Source organism: Corvus hawaiiensis, chromosome 3, assembly GCF_020740725.1.
Source record: "Corvus hawaiiensis isolate bCorHaw1 chromosome 3, bCorHaw1.pri.cur, whole genome shotgun sequence".
Classification (NCBI taxonomy): domain Eukaryota; kingdom Metazoa; phylum Chordata; class Aves; order Passeriformes; family Corvidae; genus Corvus; species Corvus hawaiiensis.
In genome coordinates, this window is record NC_063215.1 from 108,946,329 (window position 1) to 108,965,644 (window position 19,316).

The following is a 19,316-nucleotide window of genomic DNA, read 5'->3' on the forward strand; positions in this document are numbered from 1 at the left end:
GAAATGTTTAACATTTCACATCAGCTCCTGGTACAGCAGACAACTTTGGATTTAAAATGTGAAAGGAGAGCTTTTCTTTTGGAATTTAAAATCCTCCCAAGTAGGCTGGAAGGAAAGAAGAAAAGGATTCAAAAATCAGCAGGAATTTCCTTTCTTTTGCAAAATGTAGTTGCCCCTGCCCTTTCCCACCCCAGTGTCCTTTCTCTTATGACCTCAGAAGAGAGAGCAGAAATGTGTGTTTCCCTTGTAGATAAAGTATCCCTGATGAAAGAGTTCAGCCACCGCAGGAGTGAACTGAAGGGCCAAGCTCTGCTGGATGTCACGGAGCATCTCGCAGGTATGGCCTCCCCTTCTAAGGCAAGAGGTCTTCCGAGGCAGAATTTACAGGGAATGCCAGTGAATAGACACCAGAGTGGCTCCTCCAAATCAGGAGGTGCTGAGCTTGTCCCTCCTGCCCAATACCCATGGAAGGTGTATTGGGCAGGTTTTCCCTGGCTGCTGCAGAGGTGTGCAGCATCTGAGATGGGGGCGGCGCTCGGCCTCGGGGCTGAGCTCTCACTGGGGCATCTCAGAAGCCGCCTCCAGGAAAGGGAGGGGCTAAAAATTCCCAAGCTGGCTCCTCTCTTGGAAGCTCAGGGACAGCTCTGATCCTTTAGGGAAAACGGTGGCAAATGCTGTTTCAGGGGATCGGTTTGTTTTGTCCTCACAGAATTCTTGCTTTGCTCTTGGAAAGTTTTGAGGCGGAAGCCTGCAGTGCCTGGGGGTCACCGTTTGGTCCAAACTCAGCACACGTGTTAGAGGCACGGATTTTGTGCAAGGCAGCCTTTGGGGGCAGAGGGGCAGAAGCAGAGTGCTGAGGCTCCCTGCCTGTGCTGTGGAAGTGCCATTGGACTGAGCATTTCAGGGTGTGCAGTCAGGGTCTTCCTATGTCAGCGCTGCCCAAAATGCTCCAAATGCAGCTGAAAATTGATTGCTCAGAGGAGCTTGCTATGTCAGCAATAGCCAAGGGATGGGAAAATGATAACCTCAATATATACTAGAGAAGACAGTGTATAGCCTTGCTTTATTTATAGCCTTGCTTTAGCTGGGGCTAAATCCACTGCTAATTATGCCAGGTCACAAAAACGGAGTCATCCTTTTTATTAGAAATCTCTCAATTACCTCTCTAAAGTGCCTTTCAAACCTTCAGCAGTGGGTTTAGACAACTTCTAAATGGAAATAAACAGCAATTTGACATTTTGGTCATTCATCATGCCGGAAACAGATTGTGGAATGATTTAGTAAAGCTGTGAAGTCTGCCACAGGTACAAGGCTCGGATCTGGAGAAATTAGTCCTGAGGGCTTGGTGGTTCTGTTTTGGGGATGTTCAGCTGCTTTGCCCATTTCTGGATCATGGGGCTCTCTCTGTTATTTCACTGATCTTAGCCAGAGAGACTCCCAAAATCACAACTAGAGGTAGATCCTTGTTTGCATTAAGGCTGGTGGTTAAGAAGTTTGTGTCTCTCTTCCGGCAGCGCTTGTGGCATGGGTTTATCCCAGGAGCCCCGAAGTCGTCCAGCGCTACGCCCTGCCCGTGCTCTGGTCCTTCCTGGGGAACAAGGCGCTGCCTGTCCGAAGCGCCAATGTCCGCACTGTGGTCACCAAGCTTGCCTGCGCCCTCTGCAAGTTGATGGGCGCCAAGCTGAGGAAGCATGCTGCCAGCCAGCCTCCGCATGTGCGGGAAAACCTCTCCGACATTTTGGGCTGGTGAAGGCTCGATGACCTGCAGAGAGATGACAAAGTGCTGAGTTGGACACCTCCGGACGTGACTTCTTAGCTGTGCCAAAAAGGACAGAATGCAAAGGAAGGGTGTGCACCTGCCCCCGCTCTCTCCACCCCCCTTCCTAGTCGTGGCATGGGGTGCCTGAAGCAACTTCCAAGTGAGGACAAGGTGAAGGCTGAGCATGGCTCAGCCTCACAAAGAGGTAAGGCGGGAGCTGGGCCGCTCTCTGGCGGGAGGAAGGCTCTTGTGCCAGCCTAGAGAGCCTGGGCACATTGCCAGGGAACAGTTCTGCCCTGCATGTGCCCCCTGCACTGAGCTGTGCTGCTCCCAGTGCCCCGTGGAGCTGTAGGGCTGCTCAGCTGTGGGGCCGGGAGAGGAGCAGGAGGGTGCGTGTGCAGCTGAGCCATTCCTGGAAAGCACAGGCCTCTGGGCTCCCTGCTGTCCCAGGGCAGCCCAGAGGCCAGGCTGTTCCTGTGCTGGCTCTGTGCAAGTGGGTCAGGGTGTCTCCCTGGTCTGCCTCAAGTGGCTGCTGGCAGGAGCATGTTTCCCTGTGCAGCTCTTTAGAAGTTTCCAGGTGGTCTGTCCCATTAAATACGTAGCTTCAGATGCTTTAGGTTTGCATTGCGGCCTCTGTTATATTTTGTGTCTCCACTTTGCAGGCGTGACTGGCTACAGTCTCATCAAGAAGTTTTCCTTGGACATTTCCTATGTTCCCTAACCGACAAAGCCCTTGCCTCCTGTCCAGAAGAGCTCTCTTTCCTCGAGCTCAGGAAGAAGGTGCTGCCTGTCTGAAGAATGTTTGAAGATTTGGATTTATACGTTAGGCTTTGTAGTTACAGATGTACATATGTTCTGACATGTAGATGTAGGTTTGAATAAATGTGTTATCATTTTATCTTTTAAATTTTGAAAATAGATTTTCAACAGTATATATTTTATTTTGATTGTTTTTGTTTGTTTTAAATAAAATAAATAGATTTTCAACAGTATATATTTTATTTTGATTGTTTTTGTTTGTTTTAAATAAAATAATTTTAAAAAACAAGCCAAGAATGTGAGACCTGCTAGCCTAGAGGTTGTCAGAGTGCAGCTGACTCAACGTGCCTCTGTCTCACGGTATTCTTTCCTCACAGCGCCTCTCCTCTTCCTCTTTTGCCATGTTTTCTTCATGTCATTTGTGCTGCTGTTTGTTATTTAGCATTACAATGGGGCCACCTATTACCATGTTTGGGGGACAATGGACCCAGAAGATCCTGTGTAGTCTCCAGTTTTCTGCCTCGATCTATTCTGTGCTCACAAAAGGCCTGAGCAAAGCAACAAAGAGAATGTGCCCAAATCCCAAAGCTTTGCTCCTTTGCAATGTCACACAGATCTGGCTCAGAGGTGTCTTCAATCACAATTCCATAGGTAAGAAGAGGACGTGTATTTCACTGGGAAAAGAGGCACTGCTTTGGAAAAGGCATCTGTATGTATATTTACCCAGGACAGCAGTCCAACGGCGTTGTTTGCAACTTGTTTGCAGAAGGATGAGCGGACTGTGAGGTTATTGAACAGGTGACAAGGGTTCCTCAAATCTGTACCCTAGCCTGGGTGCCATTCAGCCCAGAGTTATGGGGTAATGGCGTAGTACATCCCACACACATTCTGCCTCCAAGAAAAGCTTGGCTTGGCTTAATCGAGTGAAATAAATAGAAGAGCAGTGAAATGGACATTTAAACTCGTCACTTTAGAGTGATTCTCCTGCTTTCCAATGTCAGCCCTGTACCTCATGCTCCCAAGGCTTGTTACGAACGAGTGTTTGAGATTGCTTAAAAATTCACTGTCAAGGTTATCAGTAAAACCAGATTGAATATGTCCTAGGTTACAGTGTAAGATGCAACCAAGAGTATGTATTCTATTGTCACCTTCACAAGCTGTTAAAACAGATGGGGCTGTGTTTGTTATCTCCTACCATGACTCATCCTGGATAAATCCCTCTGGGGGCTATCTCTGTTTAATGGGCAATCAATGACTCACCCCATGACTCACAGAATTACATCAGCCCATTGGGAGATGCTCCACCCAGGGGGAGGAGCCAAGCATTCCCACCTGGATATAATCAGGTAGGATTGAAGCACAAGCAGCTCTTCCCTACTGGATTCCCAGAGGATAAGGGCTACTACTGGACCTTCAGCTGAAGACAGCCCCTTCTACAGGATCACTGCTTCAATAGGACCACTTCATCTGGGCTGCTACCACCACCCTGACTAACAGGGTGTCAGGTTGTATCCTGACTCTGTCAGTGTTCTTGTACTATTGCAATTATTTTAATTTTCCTATTAAATTACAGTTCTGTCTTGTGATCTCTCACTGGTTTGTTTTCAAACTAGTACAGAATATTAAGTAACAGCTCAACAAAATTTGTTGGCAACATTCACACTAATACTTACTAGTCCTTTAAGGCACAACAAGGAAAAAGAGCAACAAACAAAATGCAGTCAATCAAACCAGACATGAACTGAGAACTCTGTGTGTGTGTGTGTTTAGGCGGGTTTGACAAAGGGAGAGAAAGGACAAGGATGAAAAGGAATGTGGCCTAAAAGCTTAACAGCACTCAAGCTTAACAGTAGTTAAACTGGAGCCGTGAGGAGTGGGGGTATTGGCCCAGGATCCATTGTTGATCGACGATCCTGTGAGTACAGGAAACTTGAGCTCGCTGGCTCTGAGAGGCCCCACTGGAGGTTGCCAGTGGCAGCCGCTGTGGTCCAGGAGAGCTTCGAGGGCTTCCTTTTGGACCACTGTTTATGGGCCACAAGACAGTGGGCTTCAGTCATAAAATGCTTCATCATGGCCGCACTTTGGGTCAGCACCCTGTCTTTGGAAGTGCGAGAAGAAGGATGTTATGGCCTTCAGGCAAGAAAAGTAGTTTCCAAGACTGTTCATAGAAAACCCCAGGAGCTGGTTAGACAGCACAAGTTCCTGGGAGCACTCAGTGTTTTGGGCAAGCTCAAGAGGAGCTGAGTCCAGGGGCTGTTCATCAAGGCTGAGGCCTAACAAGCATTTCTGAGATCACAGTGTGGCCTGACAAGGCCAGGGAAGATTCACCACCACAGTGTGAAGCATGAAGTTTTGATGTGGAGTGAAAAGCCGCTGCATGAAGTTTTGATGTGGAGTAAAAAGCCATGGCCCAGTGGAAGCCCGGGGCAGTTTCCTCAGGCCTGCGGGAGAATCCCACTGCAGATCCTTGTGCCACTGATTCCATCTCTCCCCACTTTTCTCAGTTCTTAGTGGCAAGGTCACTTAGGTTAGACACACAGCTCCCAAGAAGTGCTCCTGTATTTCTCTATACAATGAATTAAAGTGAGATTACACATCCCAAATCTGTGTTTTCTTTCTGGCAATCTGACTGATTGCAGGAATTTCTGGAACAACAAACTTGCTTCCTCAAATATTTCCTATGCATGGTAATGAGCACAGAGGAAAGATTTAATGTTAAAAGCTTTGCCCAGGCAATGCTCTTTTGACAAGTTCCCTCCTTAGCTCTCCTTGGGAAGATCTGAAAGGTTCAATTGATGCCATGAAGATTTTTGCCTTTTCTTTTATACCCCTGTTATACTTTTTTACAACTTCTGTATTCCTAGTGCTTTTTGCCTACATTCTTGGACTTGTTTGTCAAGCTAAGAGACTAAACATTTTAGAAGCTTTGTAGCTAGGGATCAGTGTGCCCCAGACCCCAAGGTCCTCTCCAGAACACATTCTGTAAACCAAGATAGAACCATGCAGGGGAAGGTTCCTTGGGGAGGGGAGCTCACTTGAGCCTCTCATTGGGGAATCTTTGATAGATATGCTAATTAGTAAAACCTATAATGTTATACCCAATGTTGAGAGGGGAGACACAGAGAGATAGACTCGGCGGGGTGCATCTTGATGCCTATGACCTGGACGTGTACACCTAAGGATCCTTAAAATAAATACCAAGGTAAAATCCCTTTTCCCCTTCTAACCGTGTATGACTCTTGATTTTAAGACCATGAAAAGGCATCAGTTGCTGGCGACCACGAAGGGACCCTAAAGACCTTGAAAATTGCAATCTTGGTTTGGAACACATCTTGCTTTGCCCCTCTCTTTGCCAGCAAATTACAGAGGGGCCGGAGCAACAATCTAAGACTGTGACCAGGACTTTAGGGCCCAGCACGGAAAGGCAGAAGCACGGAAAGAGGGGGACCGATATTACCGAGGCTGTGCTGGCACTAGGGAAGGAGATCTCCGAGGGGGTTGGAAAGGTTGGGGGCATAGAAGCCCACGAAAGGGGAAAGCTTAAACTTTTCCCCTCCAAACTGTGGAAAGGAGGGGACGCCCTCCGTGGAGTCCACAGGAGCCCAGAGGCTGCACCCTACACAGCCGCAGGAGTGGCTCAGAGGTTGGTTGATTGGTTGGTTGGTTGAGACGTCGGGAAATTGTGGGTTTGAATCGTTTTGAGACCAGATTTTCGCGCGCGCATTTACTGCTTGCTAAAACTAGTTGCTTTTTAGTATTTTAAAGTGCTGTTTTGAAGTGTTTGTGTAGTAACCTAGATAAACTGCCTGGGAAATCGGAATTCCAAGGCCAGATTGCAGGCTGAATTCCAGAGTTGAGAGCTTTCCGCTGGCAGAGTTTTCCTGTCTGTGAGCAAACATGGGCAGTGTGAATGAAAAAATCCCTCCTAACAGCCCATTAGAGCTGATAATATAACACTGGAAATGGCGGACAGGGCGAAAAACTACTTTGGACACCCGAGAATTGATCAGATTGTCCACACGGGTTTGGCCGACGTTAAAATTAAGTCAAGGAAATTGGCCTCGCTATGGGAGTTTGGAAAATAACATCATTAATGACCTGATGGTAGACTTGAGATCATTACGTAGGTTTGATGAACTAAGATATGCAGAACTTTTTACTTTGTATTTGAACAGGGAAGAAGCGTATGTGGTAGACAAAAGTAATATGGAAATGACTTTGAGGAGGAGAAAGGGAAAGAAAAAGCCGCAGCAAGCTGACTCGTATACTAATACGGACAGAGAGATTGATATGACAGATACAGATATGGTAGCACCAGCTTTGCGCAATGGGGAGGGGTCTCCCCTCCCTGTTCAACCGCCGGGGCAGCCCGCACAAGTGGGGGTGCGGGGTGGGGGAACGGTGGCTCCGCCACGGCCACCGCCGCCGCCGCCACCGACTCCACCGCCGGGGCAGCCCGCACGGGGGGAGATGGGGGAGCGGTGGCTCCGCCTCTGCCGGCGGGGCAGCCCGCACAGGTGGGGGCGGAGGATGGGGGAGCAGTGGTGCCGCCGCCGCCACTGCCGCCGCCGCCGCCTCCGCTGTCCCTGCCGCTGTCCGAGCAGGGGCAGGGGAGGGGGCGAGCGGCCGGCTCCAAGCCGCAGGAGCGGCGCGGGGCCCCCCCACCCCCAGCCTCCTTGGGGGCGGAGGGTGGGCGCGGAGGTAGCAGAGATGCGGATCGGCCGCCGCCCCCTGACCGCCCCAGAGGCAGAGAAGAGGCAGGTATGCCACCGCCCCCTGGCTTTTCCAGAGGCAGGGAAGGGGTGGATTGGCCACCGCCCCCTGACTGCCCCAGAGGCAGGGAAGGGGTGGATTGGCCACCGCCCCCTGACTGCCCCAGAGGCAGAGAAGGGGTGGATTAAAAGCGAATGGGATGATTTTGATACAGATGGTTCTCACGGGGAGGGTGGTAGAAGAAGGGGCAGGGTAGCCCGAGAAGCTTTGAGAGCAGTCAGTCCCGTCGCTAAACACACAAGGTCCAAAACAGATAAAGGGGGGGAGGAAGAACTTGTATTAGAAGCACCTCTGAGACAGGCTGTGGGAAATCAAGGAGTCATTTATATAAAGGCACCATTTTCTCTTGGAGAATTATAGCAGTGGAAAAACTCAATTGGGAAGTACAGGGACAACCCAGAGAGAGTAGCTATGCGTGTAGAAATGGCCATAAAATCCCAAAACCCAGATTGGGGTGATCTAAATGTTATGCTAGATGAATTATTGGATAAAACAGAGAGAGAAATGGTCAACAAAGCTGCTATATCTGCTATCGAAACTCAAATTGCAACTGGGAGTCTTCAAGGGTCAGTTAATGATAACTATCCCCTAGCAAACCCTAACTGGGATCCTAATGTCCCAGAACAGATGGAAAAGCTGAAGCGATACCAAAAATGGGGGGTTGTTGGGTTAAAATGTGCTGTTCCTAAAGCAGTGAGTTGGGCTAGGTTATATGAGATCAAACAAAATCCAAATGAGACCCCCACAGAGTTTCTAAATAGGCTTAAAGAGGCTGCACAAAAATACACTACCTTAGACCCTGACTCACCTGAGCAGCAGATCCACCTGGCCTACCTGTTTATAGGTCAATCTGCTAATGACATAAAGAAAAAGCTGCAAAAGATAGATGGGCCACCGGACATAAGTAAATTGTTGACTGTAGCCTGGAAGGTATACCGGAACAGGGACTTAGCAGACAAAGATAAACATCGTAAACCCCACTACAAGAAGAAGTATGATAAGGAAAAGTCATCTGACACATCAAAAAGGGGTCCCCCTTTTCCCCTATCTGAGGACCAATGCGCAATTTGCAAAAAACGGGGGCACCGGAAAAATGAGTGTCCATCACGAGCAGAGAAGAAGCCCCCAGTTTCGGAACTAACTGTAAATACAGACTGACGGGGACCGAAGGTAACTACCCCAGCAGAGCCTTCGGTTGTAGCTAAGCTGGGGAATGACGATGTTGAATTTCTGGCTGATACAGGGGCAATATATTCTGTGTTAAATACTTTAAAAGGTAAACTGAGTCAAGACACTGTGGATGTGATTGGAGCTACAGGGGTAAGTGAAACAAGGCCTTTTTGCCAACCTTTAAAATTTAAATTGGGAAAACACTGGGTCACTCACCAGTTCCTGTATATGCCAAATTCCCCAATGCCATTGTTAGGCAGAGATTTATTGGAAAAATTGGAAGCCGAAATTAAGTTTTCAAAGGAAGGGGGAGTGAAAGTTATAACCCCAGAATCTAAAATTATCGAAGCAGCTGCTATACTTGTACAGGAATGCCATGGAAAAATTCCCAAAGAAGTTGAAGAGGCTGTCATTCAAATAGTGTGGGCCGATGATTCTCCTGGGAGATCCAAAAAAGCTGAACCTGTGAGTACCACACTCAAAGCAGGGGCTACTTCAGTAAGACAAAGACAATATCCTCTGAAATTAAAAGCTCATAAGGGATTGGTACCTGTGATTGAAAAGTCTCTCAAATTTGGGTTGTTAGTAGAATGTGAATCCAGGTACAACACACCAATCTTGCCAGTAAAGAAAGCTGATGGTGAAAGCTACAGGTTGGTACAGGATTTGAGGGAAATCAACAAGATAACACAGGACATACACCCAGTGGTAGCAAATCCTTACACACTTTTGACAACACTAACAAATGAATTAGGGTGGTTCACTGTTTTAGATCTCAAGGATGCCTTTTTCTGCATTCCTGTGCATAAGAATAGCCACGAACTCTTTGCTTTTGAGTGGGAGAATCCAGAAACAGGGAGGAAGACCCAGCTTACCTGGACAGTTTTACCACAAGGATTCAAAAACAGCCCGACCATCTTCGGAAAACAGCTGTCAAAGGAGCTTGAGGACTGGAGGAAACAAGAACCAGGAGGAGCGGTTCTCCACTATGTTGATGACATCTTGATAGCGGCCAAGACACGAGATGACTGCATCGAGCTCACTGTAAGTCTGTTGAACTTTTTGGGCCAAAGTGGGTATCGGGTCTCGAAAGAGAAGGCACAGGTTGCCAGGGAAACAGTAGTATACCTGGGCCTGGAAATTTTCCATGGACATTGCCAACTCAGCAGAGAACGGAAGGAAGCCGTCTGTCGACTTCCAGAGCCCCATACCGTAAGGGAGATGCAGGCCTTCCTGGGAATGGTAGGTTGGTGTCGCCTGTGGATATCAAACTACGGTATACTGGTGAGACCTTTATATGAGGTCCTTAAAGCAGCTGAAAAGGGGACAATCGTGTGGACAGAGAATGCCAGGGCTGCATTTAAACAGCTGAAACATTCCTTAATGTCAGCCCCAGCTCTGGGACTGCCGGACTTGACTAAACCTTTTGAACTCTTTACACATGAGCGACTGAATGTTGCTCTGGGGGTACTGGCACAGCACCTTGGAGACCAGCGAAGAGCTGTGGCCTATTTCTCAAAACAACTAGACAATGTCGCCCAGGGTTGGCTAGGATGCTTGAAAGCTGTGGCAGCAACAGTCCTTCTGATACAGGAGGCCCGTAAATTCACCCTTGGGCAGCACATTGTCGTGTATGTACCCCATGCAGTGATAAATGTGCTGGAGCAAAAGGGGGGACACTGGCTCTCCCCTAGCAGGATGCTCAAATACCAATCTGTGTTGTTAGAACAGGATGATGATACTCTAAAGACAACTTCTGTGGTCAACCCTGCGACGTTTTTATCATCTACGTTACTTGACAGTGTGCCTGAGCATGATTGTTTGCAGACAATAGAGGAAACTTATTGCAGCAGACCAGACCTGAAAGATGTTCCTTTGAAAGATCCAGACTGGGAATTGTACACTGATGGGAGCAGCTTCATGAGAAACGGTAGGAGGATGACCGGTTACGCCGTAACCACCTCAGATAAAATCATTGCGGCAAAAGCCTTGCCTCCAGATGTATCATCCCAGAAAGCTGAACTCATTGCACTAACGAGAGCTCTAGAACTGAGTGAGGGGAGGAAGGTGAACATACAGCCTGATTCCAAATATGCCTTCAGTGTTGTTCATGCCCACGGAGCTATTTGGAAGGAACGTGGCCTGCTGGCCGCTCAAGGTAATGAGGTTAAGCATGCTAAACAAATTCTTGCACTTTTACAGAGCATTTGGAAGCCTACGGAAGTAGCTGTCATGCATTGCAAGGGTCACCAAAAAGGGAAAACAGCCCCCGAACTGGGAAATCGTTTTGCTGACGAAACAGCCAGGGGGATTGCAGAAAAAGGCATTTTTGCAGTGGTACCACAGAAAGAGATAGATTTGTCATCATTTACCCCAAAATATGATCACAAATTAATTAAGTTCCTTAAGGCTGAAGTCAAAGAAGGTGGGTGGGCTGTTACCCCGGTAGGACAAGTCGTAGTTCCACCCCGATCCTTCGGGAAATAGCCCAACGAGAGCATGAAAGTACCCACTGGGGAACAGAAAATCTTTTAAACATTTGAGGAAAGTAGTGATAGGGAGAGGAATGACTGATATTGTACAATCTGTAACAAGCAAGTGTGAAACCTGCTGTAAAAACAACCCTGACACAAGCAAGAGAGTTGTGTTAGGAGTGACAAAGACAGGAGATCTCCCAGGAGATTATTGGCAAATAGATTTTGCTGAGATGCCACGCAAAGAGGGATGCAGGTATATACTGGTACTGGTTGACACCTTCAGTGGATGGCCTGAGGCTTTCCCCTGTCGCACCAACACAGCAAAAGAAGTAGTGAAAGCTTTGCTTGATCATATAATACCAAGATTTGGAGTTCCTTTGGGAATGTCATCAGATAGGGGACCACATTTTGCATTTTGTTGCAACAGTGGTTGGGGAAGTTAGCAGGATTTTGGGACTTACCTGGGACCTGCACACACCATACAGGCCCCAGGCAAGTGGCAAAGTTGAACGCATGAATGGGACCCTCAAAACCCAGATTTGCAAGATTTGTCAAGAGACATCCATGAGATGGGTTCAAGCCCTGCCTATAGCCTTGCTGAGAGTCCGCGTACAGCCAAGGCGAAGGGACAACATCAGTCCCTATGAAATATTATACGGCAGGCCATACCAGGTTCCACATATCCCGGGGGAAATTCATATGAGAGGTAAATATTTAATGGCTCTGAGTTCCACTTTGCAGAAGCTCCAGAGATTCGTCATGTTATCCAAACCAATAGGATTGGACATACCTGCTCATCCATTCCAGCCTGGAGACTGGGTCTACATCAAGTGGTGGGACAGTGACCCCTTGCAAGCCAAGTGGAAGGGACCATTCCAAGTTTTGCTGACCACTTTTACTGCGGTCAAGGTTGCTGGCAAGGGACCGTGGATTCACTACTCCAGAGTGAAGAAAGCTTCTGATCCTGAAATCACCAAGAAGACAGAGACTGATACAAATCAGAAAGATGCAGTCTAAACTGTTTTTTACATGTTTGCTGTTTGCCCAACTGGTACCCATGGTTCAGGGTTCACCCCATGATTTACATAAGACGGTGGTCCAAAATGTGTCCAAAATTCTTAATAAGAGCAATTGCTGGATCTGTACTCAGTTACCACCCCTAGATGGGAAGGGTCACTGGCCATTGATTGGCATTTTAATGGAAGAGAACCGCACTGAAATGTGGGAACCAATTTCAGGGAAATAATAGACTCAAGAATTGCAGCAAAGATGAAATTGACAGGGTGGAGACTGGCTCAGCCGTTTGGGACGGGGTTGTATTGGATATGTGGTGATAAGGCCTGGAAAGTTATGCCCGTGAACAAAGACCAGGCTTGTGCTATTGGGGCTGTGGTCCCAAATATAACAATATTTGACCATCTTGAAAAACCAAATGAGAGGAGAAAAAGATCTCTTAATCCCCTCATTGAACGTCCCACACTTTTTCATAGCATAATCAGAGCCCTTGTACCCGCTTACGGAGTAGTTGCACTGGAGAGAGCAATTGTAAACATCTCAGCTGTCATTGAACATATTGAGCAGCATACTGCAGATGCAATTTCAGCCTTACAAGAAGAAGCTGACAGTCTGTCCCGTGCAGTTATGCAAAACAGGATAGCTCTCAATTTCATACTTGCTGCACAAGGAGGTGTATGTGCTATTGTCAAAACCTCTTGTTGTCCTTATGTGGACCAAAGTGGAAGAATTAAGAAAGATTTGGATGAAATTTGGAAGGGAACTCAAATTCTACATGAAGTGGCTTCTAGAAATAAGACTTTAAAATTTGATCATATTTTTGATACCCTCACCTCATGGTTACCAAACTGGGCCTGGGTAAAAGAAATATTCTTCATAGTTGTAATTGTAGTTATTATCTGTGTAATTTCCTGTGGAGCAGCTGGTAGTGTAAACTGGTTCTGTGGGTAAAAAATAGAGTAGAGTAGAGACTAGACAAGATAGAGTTTTGTTAGCCTCTAAAAGGGGGGAAATGATGCCATGAAGATTTTTGCCTTTTCTTTTATACCCCTGTTATACTTTTTTACAACTTCTGTATTCCTAGTGCTTTTTGCCTACATTCTTGGACTTGTTTGTCAAGCTAAGAAGCTAAACATTTTAGAAGCTTCGTAGCTAGGGATCAGTGTGCCCCAGACCCCAAGGTCCTCTCCAGAACACATTCTGTAAACCAAGATAGAACCATCCAGCGGAAGGTTCCTTGGGGAGGGGAGCTCACTTGAGCCTCTCATTGGGGAATCTTTGATAGATATGCTAATTAGTAAAACCTGTAATGTTATACCCAATGTTGAGAGGGGAGACACAGAGAGATAGACTCAGCGGGGTGCATCTTGATGCCTATGACCTGGACGTGTACACCTAAGGATCCTTAAAATAAATACCAAGGTAAAATCCCTTTTCCCCTTCTAACCGTGTATGACTCTTGATTTTAAGACCAAGAAAAGGCATCACAATGACCCCAGCTAAAGCTCCTGCAATGGCCGCCCGCCAGCAGAGCAGGGCTGTCAGCTGTGAACCAAGTGTTGCCACAGGCAGCAGCTTACCCAGGGCAGCAAATCAGGAGCTAGGAAGGAGCTGATCTGAAGGCCAAACCTCCTTAGCTCCTTCCAAGAGCACTGCAACAATTCCTCATTCCAAGGCGGTGCAGTGCTGGACACCAGAGCTCTGGGTGAGGACTGGACACAAGTTTGCTCCCACCGAGTGCTGTGATGGTTTCTGCAGGAGCTCTGGGCTCCTGTGCCTGCCGGACACCATGCGGAGAGAAGGAGCCGAGTACACTGACACACCTTTGCCTCGAGCATAGCCCGGCCTTGACCAAACACACTGAAAGGTTTCCCCTTTGGCCCATGTCTCGAAACGTCCGGTCAGCTGTTTGACGACTCCAGTTGGTTTGGTGTAAAAGAATTTCCCTCAGAAATACTAGTGTCTTGGGGTGACTTTATGATGTGTATCCCATATTGCTGCCCTATGCCCAGAAATTAATTTTTGCGCCTTTTTATGCCTTTAAACTGAGCCTTAGAGGGGGAAGGAAAAACTGAGCAAAACTTTTTCAAAGCAGTTTGCAGCTTGTTCAAGGTCACACAGAGATAGCGACTTTTTTTCCAGCTGCGGCAGGGGAGGGAGGAGGCACCCGGCTTGCGGCTGCCCGGTCAGCTTTTGGCCAGTTGTTCAGTTTCTTTTTCTCCAGAGAGAGACTGAGAGTTGAACATTTTTTCCTTCCCGGGAATTTCAGATTTTCTCCCTTTTCTACTGGACTGCTTCAATATCAGAGCACATCGGGAGGACTTTCCATCGAGCACAGAGGGCCTGGCCCTGGGCCAAGTCCCAGCTCCGAGGAGACCAAAGGGAGGACTCTTAACACTTTGCCAGGTTTTTTCTCCACAGCGAGAGATTTTTATTAGTTAGCATTATTTTCCTTTTCCCCTGTGTTTGTTAAAGAAATCGTTTTTATCTCTTTCACTTTCCGTTAAGGAAAATTTATTTTTTCCCGAACCTGGTGGGGGAGGGGTGGTGATGTGCCTTCTCTCAGGGGATATATTTCTAAATTTGGCCAAATCGGTACAACTAGGTTTGTCTTCCTCCGTGCCTTCCTCTCAGCAGCCTTGGGGATGTTCCTATGTGAAGCCATCTGTGTCAGTTTGAGAAAACTTAGGGCAGTCTGGAATAAATTGTCTCCTCTAAACTGTTCCAACAATTCCTTTCCAGCAATAGGAAATGAATACTAATAGATGAAAGTGGAAAAAACCCAACACTTTATTAACAAACAGAATGCCCACAAGGCAAGGAAAAATAGGTAAGTAACTTGTAGATATCAAACTGTCAGACCTCACCGTCCTCCCACTGGAACAAAGACCCAAAATGCCAGAGGAAAACCCGCCCAGGACACGCGTTACAAGATGGCGCTGGCTTCTCTCTCGGGAAAAACAGGAGCTATCACGGAGTAGTTCTAGCAGCAGATGAAAGCTCGGTGGCTCGCCCAGCGTCGACTTCCACCCCACGGCAGAGCTCCGCAGAACGGTCATGGCAGGTGAGGCGGCTGGGCTGGTGCCCCTCGGGGTCTTTTCTCCCCGGCGTGGCTCAGCTCACAGACTCTTGGGCTGGGAGCGGGGCCACTCCACTTCTGCAGGCACGATGTCCCTGGTCTTGGACAAACAGTTTTCTCCTAGGAGAGCCCTGCATACTGTTCCACACATCTTTCCTAAAGGCCCAAACCAACTCCAGACACTGTACCTACAGCAGGTTTCCACAAAGGGCTGCAGAAATCCAGGACAGCTGCAAGTGAGTGTCGGAAGGGTTTTGTCCTGGTCCTGACAACAGAAATCTTAATAATCTGAAGGAATTTCATTCAGATGTAGCATAGGATCTGAGTTTTTTCTATTGATATGTTTCATGATGACGAACAAGCCGGTACAAGGCTGACATGTGAAAGCATGAGCATGTCCTCCAAAGTGACCAGATTAATTGTCCATTTTATTATTCTTCTGGTTTTTCCCCTCATATAAGCCAAGGCAAGCTTTTCCTGGAGACAGAACATGTGTGGGAGCAACTGTGGTCCCTCACAGGGTCACAGGGCTGGCAGTGACAAAGCAGGCAATCTGCTTCATTGGGAACCACTACAGAGCTACACCCCAGTGTGGGTTTCAGTAGCAGGGTATTATTAAGAGCTCCTTTCCTGCATGAGGTACAAAAATGAAGGTCCCTGATGATCATCTTGCAGCCATGCATAAAGAAGTGATCCTGCTGCCCTAATTAAGCTTTGGCTGTGGCAATGACACTCTTCCCACTCATCTTTTTACACAGACACTTCAGGTTTTCCCCACACTCTTGCAATACTGGCAGTCGCTGTTTCCTATTTACTGTTCTTCCCCAGAGAGTGATGGTATAGCTGCAGCTTGGAAACAAAATGCCCTGAGATCTGGGGATCTTGAAGGAGCATGAAATGCTAATTAAATGTTAATCTGGGTAGCTACCCAGATCTGCACTTACCAGTATTCTGAGGCACCAGCAGGAGGATCATGCATCATTCCTGTTTGTTGGTGTTCCTGTTTCTGGTGTGCAAGAGCAATGACTTAGCGGAGAGACAAAAATGCCCCTATTCAAACAGTGGGTGTGCAAGTAGACATGAAGTTTCACTGCCTTTTCTAGGATATTTTAGAAAGATCTAAGAGAATATTGCAGGAGGGAGCAGGTGCCTAATTTTGTCTCCAGAGGAATCCCCAAAGGACACATCCACTCTGCTGGTGATGGCAACTCCATAAGCTCACGGACTAGTTTTCCCTGACACATGCCAGCCTTCCCAGGCTTTACTAGTCCGGGATTTGACCCATAGCTAAGCAAACACACGCAGCCACGTGACACAGAGTTGTTCCTCCAGAAAACCTAATTAACACATTCACATGCATTTTCTTCTCTAACATCTGAACCTGGAAACCATGAAGACTTTGGTGTCAAAAGGTTACAGTTTGCACTGGGCTCAGAAGTGTTTTTCCCTAAGGCAGAGCAAATTGACATGTGAGGTTTAAAAGCTTCAAATGACTATGAAAGGCAACTGAGAAATAAATTCTGGAAAGGCAGCATTGTCAGTGATCATGCAGCCCACCAAGAGCTGGAGCTGAACCCAGAATTGCTTCGTCCAGCTAGGCAGGAATTCAATATGCTGGCAAGCACTGGTCCATGGTACCAAATGATCCCATACCCGTGGGCTGAATGGCACCCAGGCTAGGGTACAGATTTGAGGAACCCTTGTCACCTGTTCAATAACCTCACAGTCCGCTCATCCTTCTGCAAACAAGTTGCAAACAACGCCGTTGGACTGCTGTCCTGGGTAAATATACATACAGATGCCTTTTCCAAAGCAGTGCCTCTTTTCCCAGTGAAATACACGTCCTCTTCTTACCTATGGAATTGTGCTTGAAGACACCTCTGAGCCAGATCTGTGTGACATTGCAAAGGAGCAAAGCTTTGGGATTTGGGCACATTCTCTTTGTTGCTTTGCTCAGGCCTTTTGTGAGCACAGAATAGATCGAGGCAGAAAACTGGAGACTACACAGGATCTTCTGGGTGCATTGTCCCCCAAACATGGTAATAGGTGGCCCCATTGTAATGCTAAATAACAAACAGCAGCACAAATGACATGAAGAAAACATGGCAAAAGAGGAAGAGGAGAGGCGCTGTGAGGAAAGAATACCGTGAGACAGAGGCACGTTGAGTCAGCTGCACTCTGACAACCTCTAGGCTAGCAGGTCTCACATTCTTGGCTTGTTTTTTAAAAATTATTTTATTTAAAACAAACAAAAACAATCAAAATAAAATATATACTGTTGAAAATCTATTTTCAAAATTTAAAAGATAAAATGACAACACATTTGTTCAAACCTACATCTACATGTCAGAACATATGTACATCTGTAACTACAAAGCCTAACGTATAAATCCAAATCTTCAAACATTCTTCAGACAGGCAGCACCTTCTTCCTGAGCTCGAGGAAAGAGAGCTCTTCGGGACAGGAGGCAAGGGCTTTGTCGGTTAGGGAACATAGGAAACGTCCAAGGAAAACTTCTTGATAAGACTGTAGCCAGTCACGCCTGCAAAGTGGAGACACAAAATATAACAGAGGCCGCAATGCAAACCTAAAGCATCTGAAGCTACGTATTTAATGGGACAGACCACCTGGAAACTTCTAAAGAGCTGCACAGGGAAACATGCTCCTGCCAGCAGCCACTTGAGGCAGGCCAGGGAGACACCCTGACCCGCTTGCACAGAGCCAGCACAGGAACAGCCTGGCCTCTGGGCTGCCCTGGGACAGCAGGGAGCCCAGAGGCCTGTGCTTTCCAGGAATGGCTCAGCTGCACACGCACCCTCCTGCTCCTCTCCCGGCCCCACAGCTGAGCAGCCCTACAGCTCCACGGGGCACTGGGAGCAGCACAGCTCAGTGCAGGGGGCACATGCAGGGCAGAACTGTTCCCTGGCAATGTGCCCAGGCTCTCTAGGCTGGCACAAGAGCCTTCCTCCCGCCAGAGAGCGGCCCAGCTCCCGCCTTACCTCTTTGTGAGGCTGAGCCATGCTCAGCCTTCACCTTGTCCTCAATTGGAAGTTGCTTCAGGCACCCCATGCCACGACTAGGAAGGGGGGTGGAGAGAGTGGGGGCAGGTGCACACCCTTCCTTTGCATTCTGTCCTTTTTGGCACAGCTAAGAAGTCACGTCCGGAGGTGTCCAACTCAGCACTTTGTCATCTCTCTGCAGGTCATCGAGCCTTCACCAGCCCAAAATGTCGGAGAGGTTTTCCCGCACATGCGGAGGCTGGCTGGCAGCATGCTTCCTCAGCTTGGCGCCCATCACCTTGTAGAGGGCGCAGGCAAGCTTGGTGACCACAGTGCGGACATTGGCGCTTCGGACAGGCAGCGCCTTGTTCCCCAGGAAGGACCAGAGCACGGGCAGGGCGTAGCGCTGGACGACTTCGGGGCTCCTGGGATAAACCCATGCCACAGGCGCTGCCGGAAGAGAGACACAAACTTCTTAACCACCAGCCTTAATGCAAACAAGGATCTACCTCTAGTTGTGATTTTGGGAGTCTCTCTGGCTAAGATCAGTGAAATAACAGTGAGAGCCCCATGATCCAGAAATGGGCAAAGCAGCTGAACATCCCCAAAACAGAACCACCAAGCCCTCAGGACTAATTTCTCCAGATCCGAGCCTTGTATCTGTGGCAGACTTCACAGCTTTACTAAATCATTCCACAATCTGTTTCCAGCATGATGAATGACCAAAATGTCAAATTGCTGTTTATTTCCATTTAGAAGTTGTCTAAACCCACTGCTGAAGGTTTGAAAGGCACTTTAGAGAGGAAATTGAGAGATTTCTAATAAAAAGGATGACTCCGTTTTTGTGACCTGGCTTAATTAGCAGTGGATTTAGACCCCGCTAAAGCAAGGCTATAAATAAAGCAAGGCTATACACTGTCTTCTCTAGTATATATTGAGGTTAACATTTTCCCATCCCTTGGCTATTGCTGACATAGCAAGCTCCTCTGAGCAATCAATTTTCAGCTGCATTTGGAGCATTTTGGGCAGCGCTGACATAGGAAGACCCTGACTGCACACCCTGAAATGCTCAGTCCAATGGCACTTCCACAGCACAGGCAGGGAGCCTCAGCACTCTGCTTCTGCCCCTCTGCCCCCAAAGGCTGCCTTGCACAAAATCCGTGCCTCTAACACGTGTGCTGAGTTTGGACCAAACGGTGACCCCCAGGCACTGCAGGCTTCCGCCTCAAAACTTTCCAAGAGCTAAGCAAGAATTCTGTGAGGACAAAACAAACCGATCCCCTGA

At 47.7% G+C, this 19,316-nt stretch overlaps 1 protein-coding gene across 1 annotated transcript; it reads left to right on the forward strand.

Annotated features, from left to right (window-relative positions):
• Positions 1-6,480: 6,480 nt before the first annotated feature.
• On the forward strand, positions 6,481-11,115 carry LOC125322381. Its single transcript, XM_048296039.1, has 3 exons — positions 6,481-6,541; positions 6,887-7,279; positions 8,718-11,115. Exons 1-3 carry the CDS (start codon positions 6,481-6,483, stop codon positions 10,946-10,948), a joined length of 2,685 nt encoding a protein of 894 aa, XP_048151996.1. The 3' UTR covers positions 10,949-11,115.
• Positions 11,116-19,316: the final 8,201 nt, after the last annotated feature.

Coding starts and splice junctions, on each gene's coding strand:
- LOC125322381 (XM_048296039.1), top strand. CDS start 6,481: ATGGCGGACAGGGCGAAAAACTACTTTGGACACCCGAGAATTGATCAG. Junction 6,542..6,886: donor TGATCAGATTGTCCACACGG/GTTTGGCCGACG, acceptor CCGCCGGGGCAG/CCCGCACAAGTGGGGGTGCG. Junction 7,280..8,717: donor CAGAGGCAGAGAAGAGGCAG/GTATGCCACCGC, acceptor TGCCATTGTTAG/GCAGAGATTTATTGGAAAAA.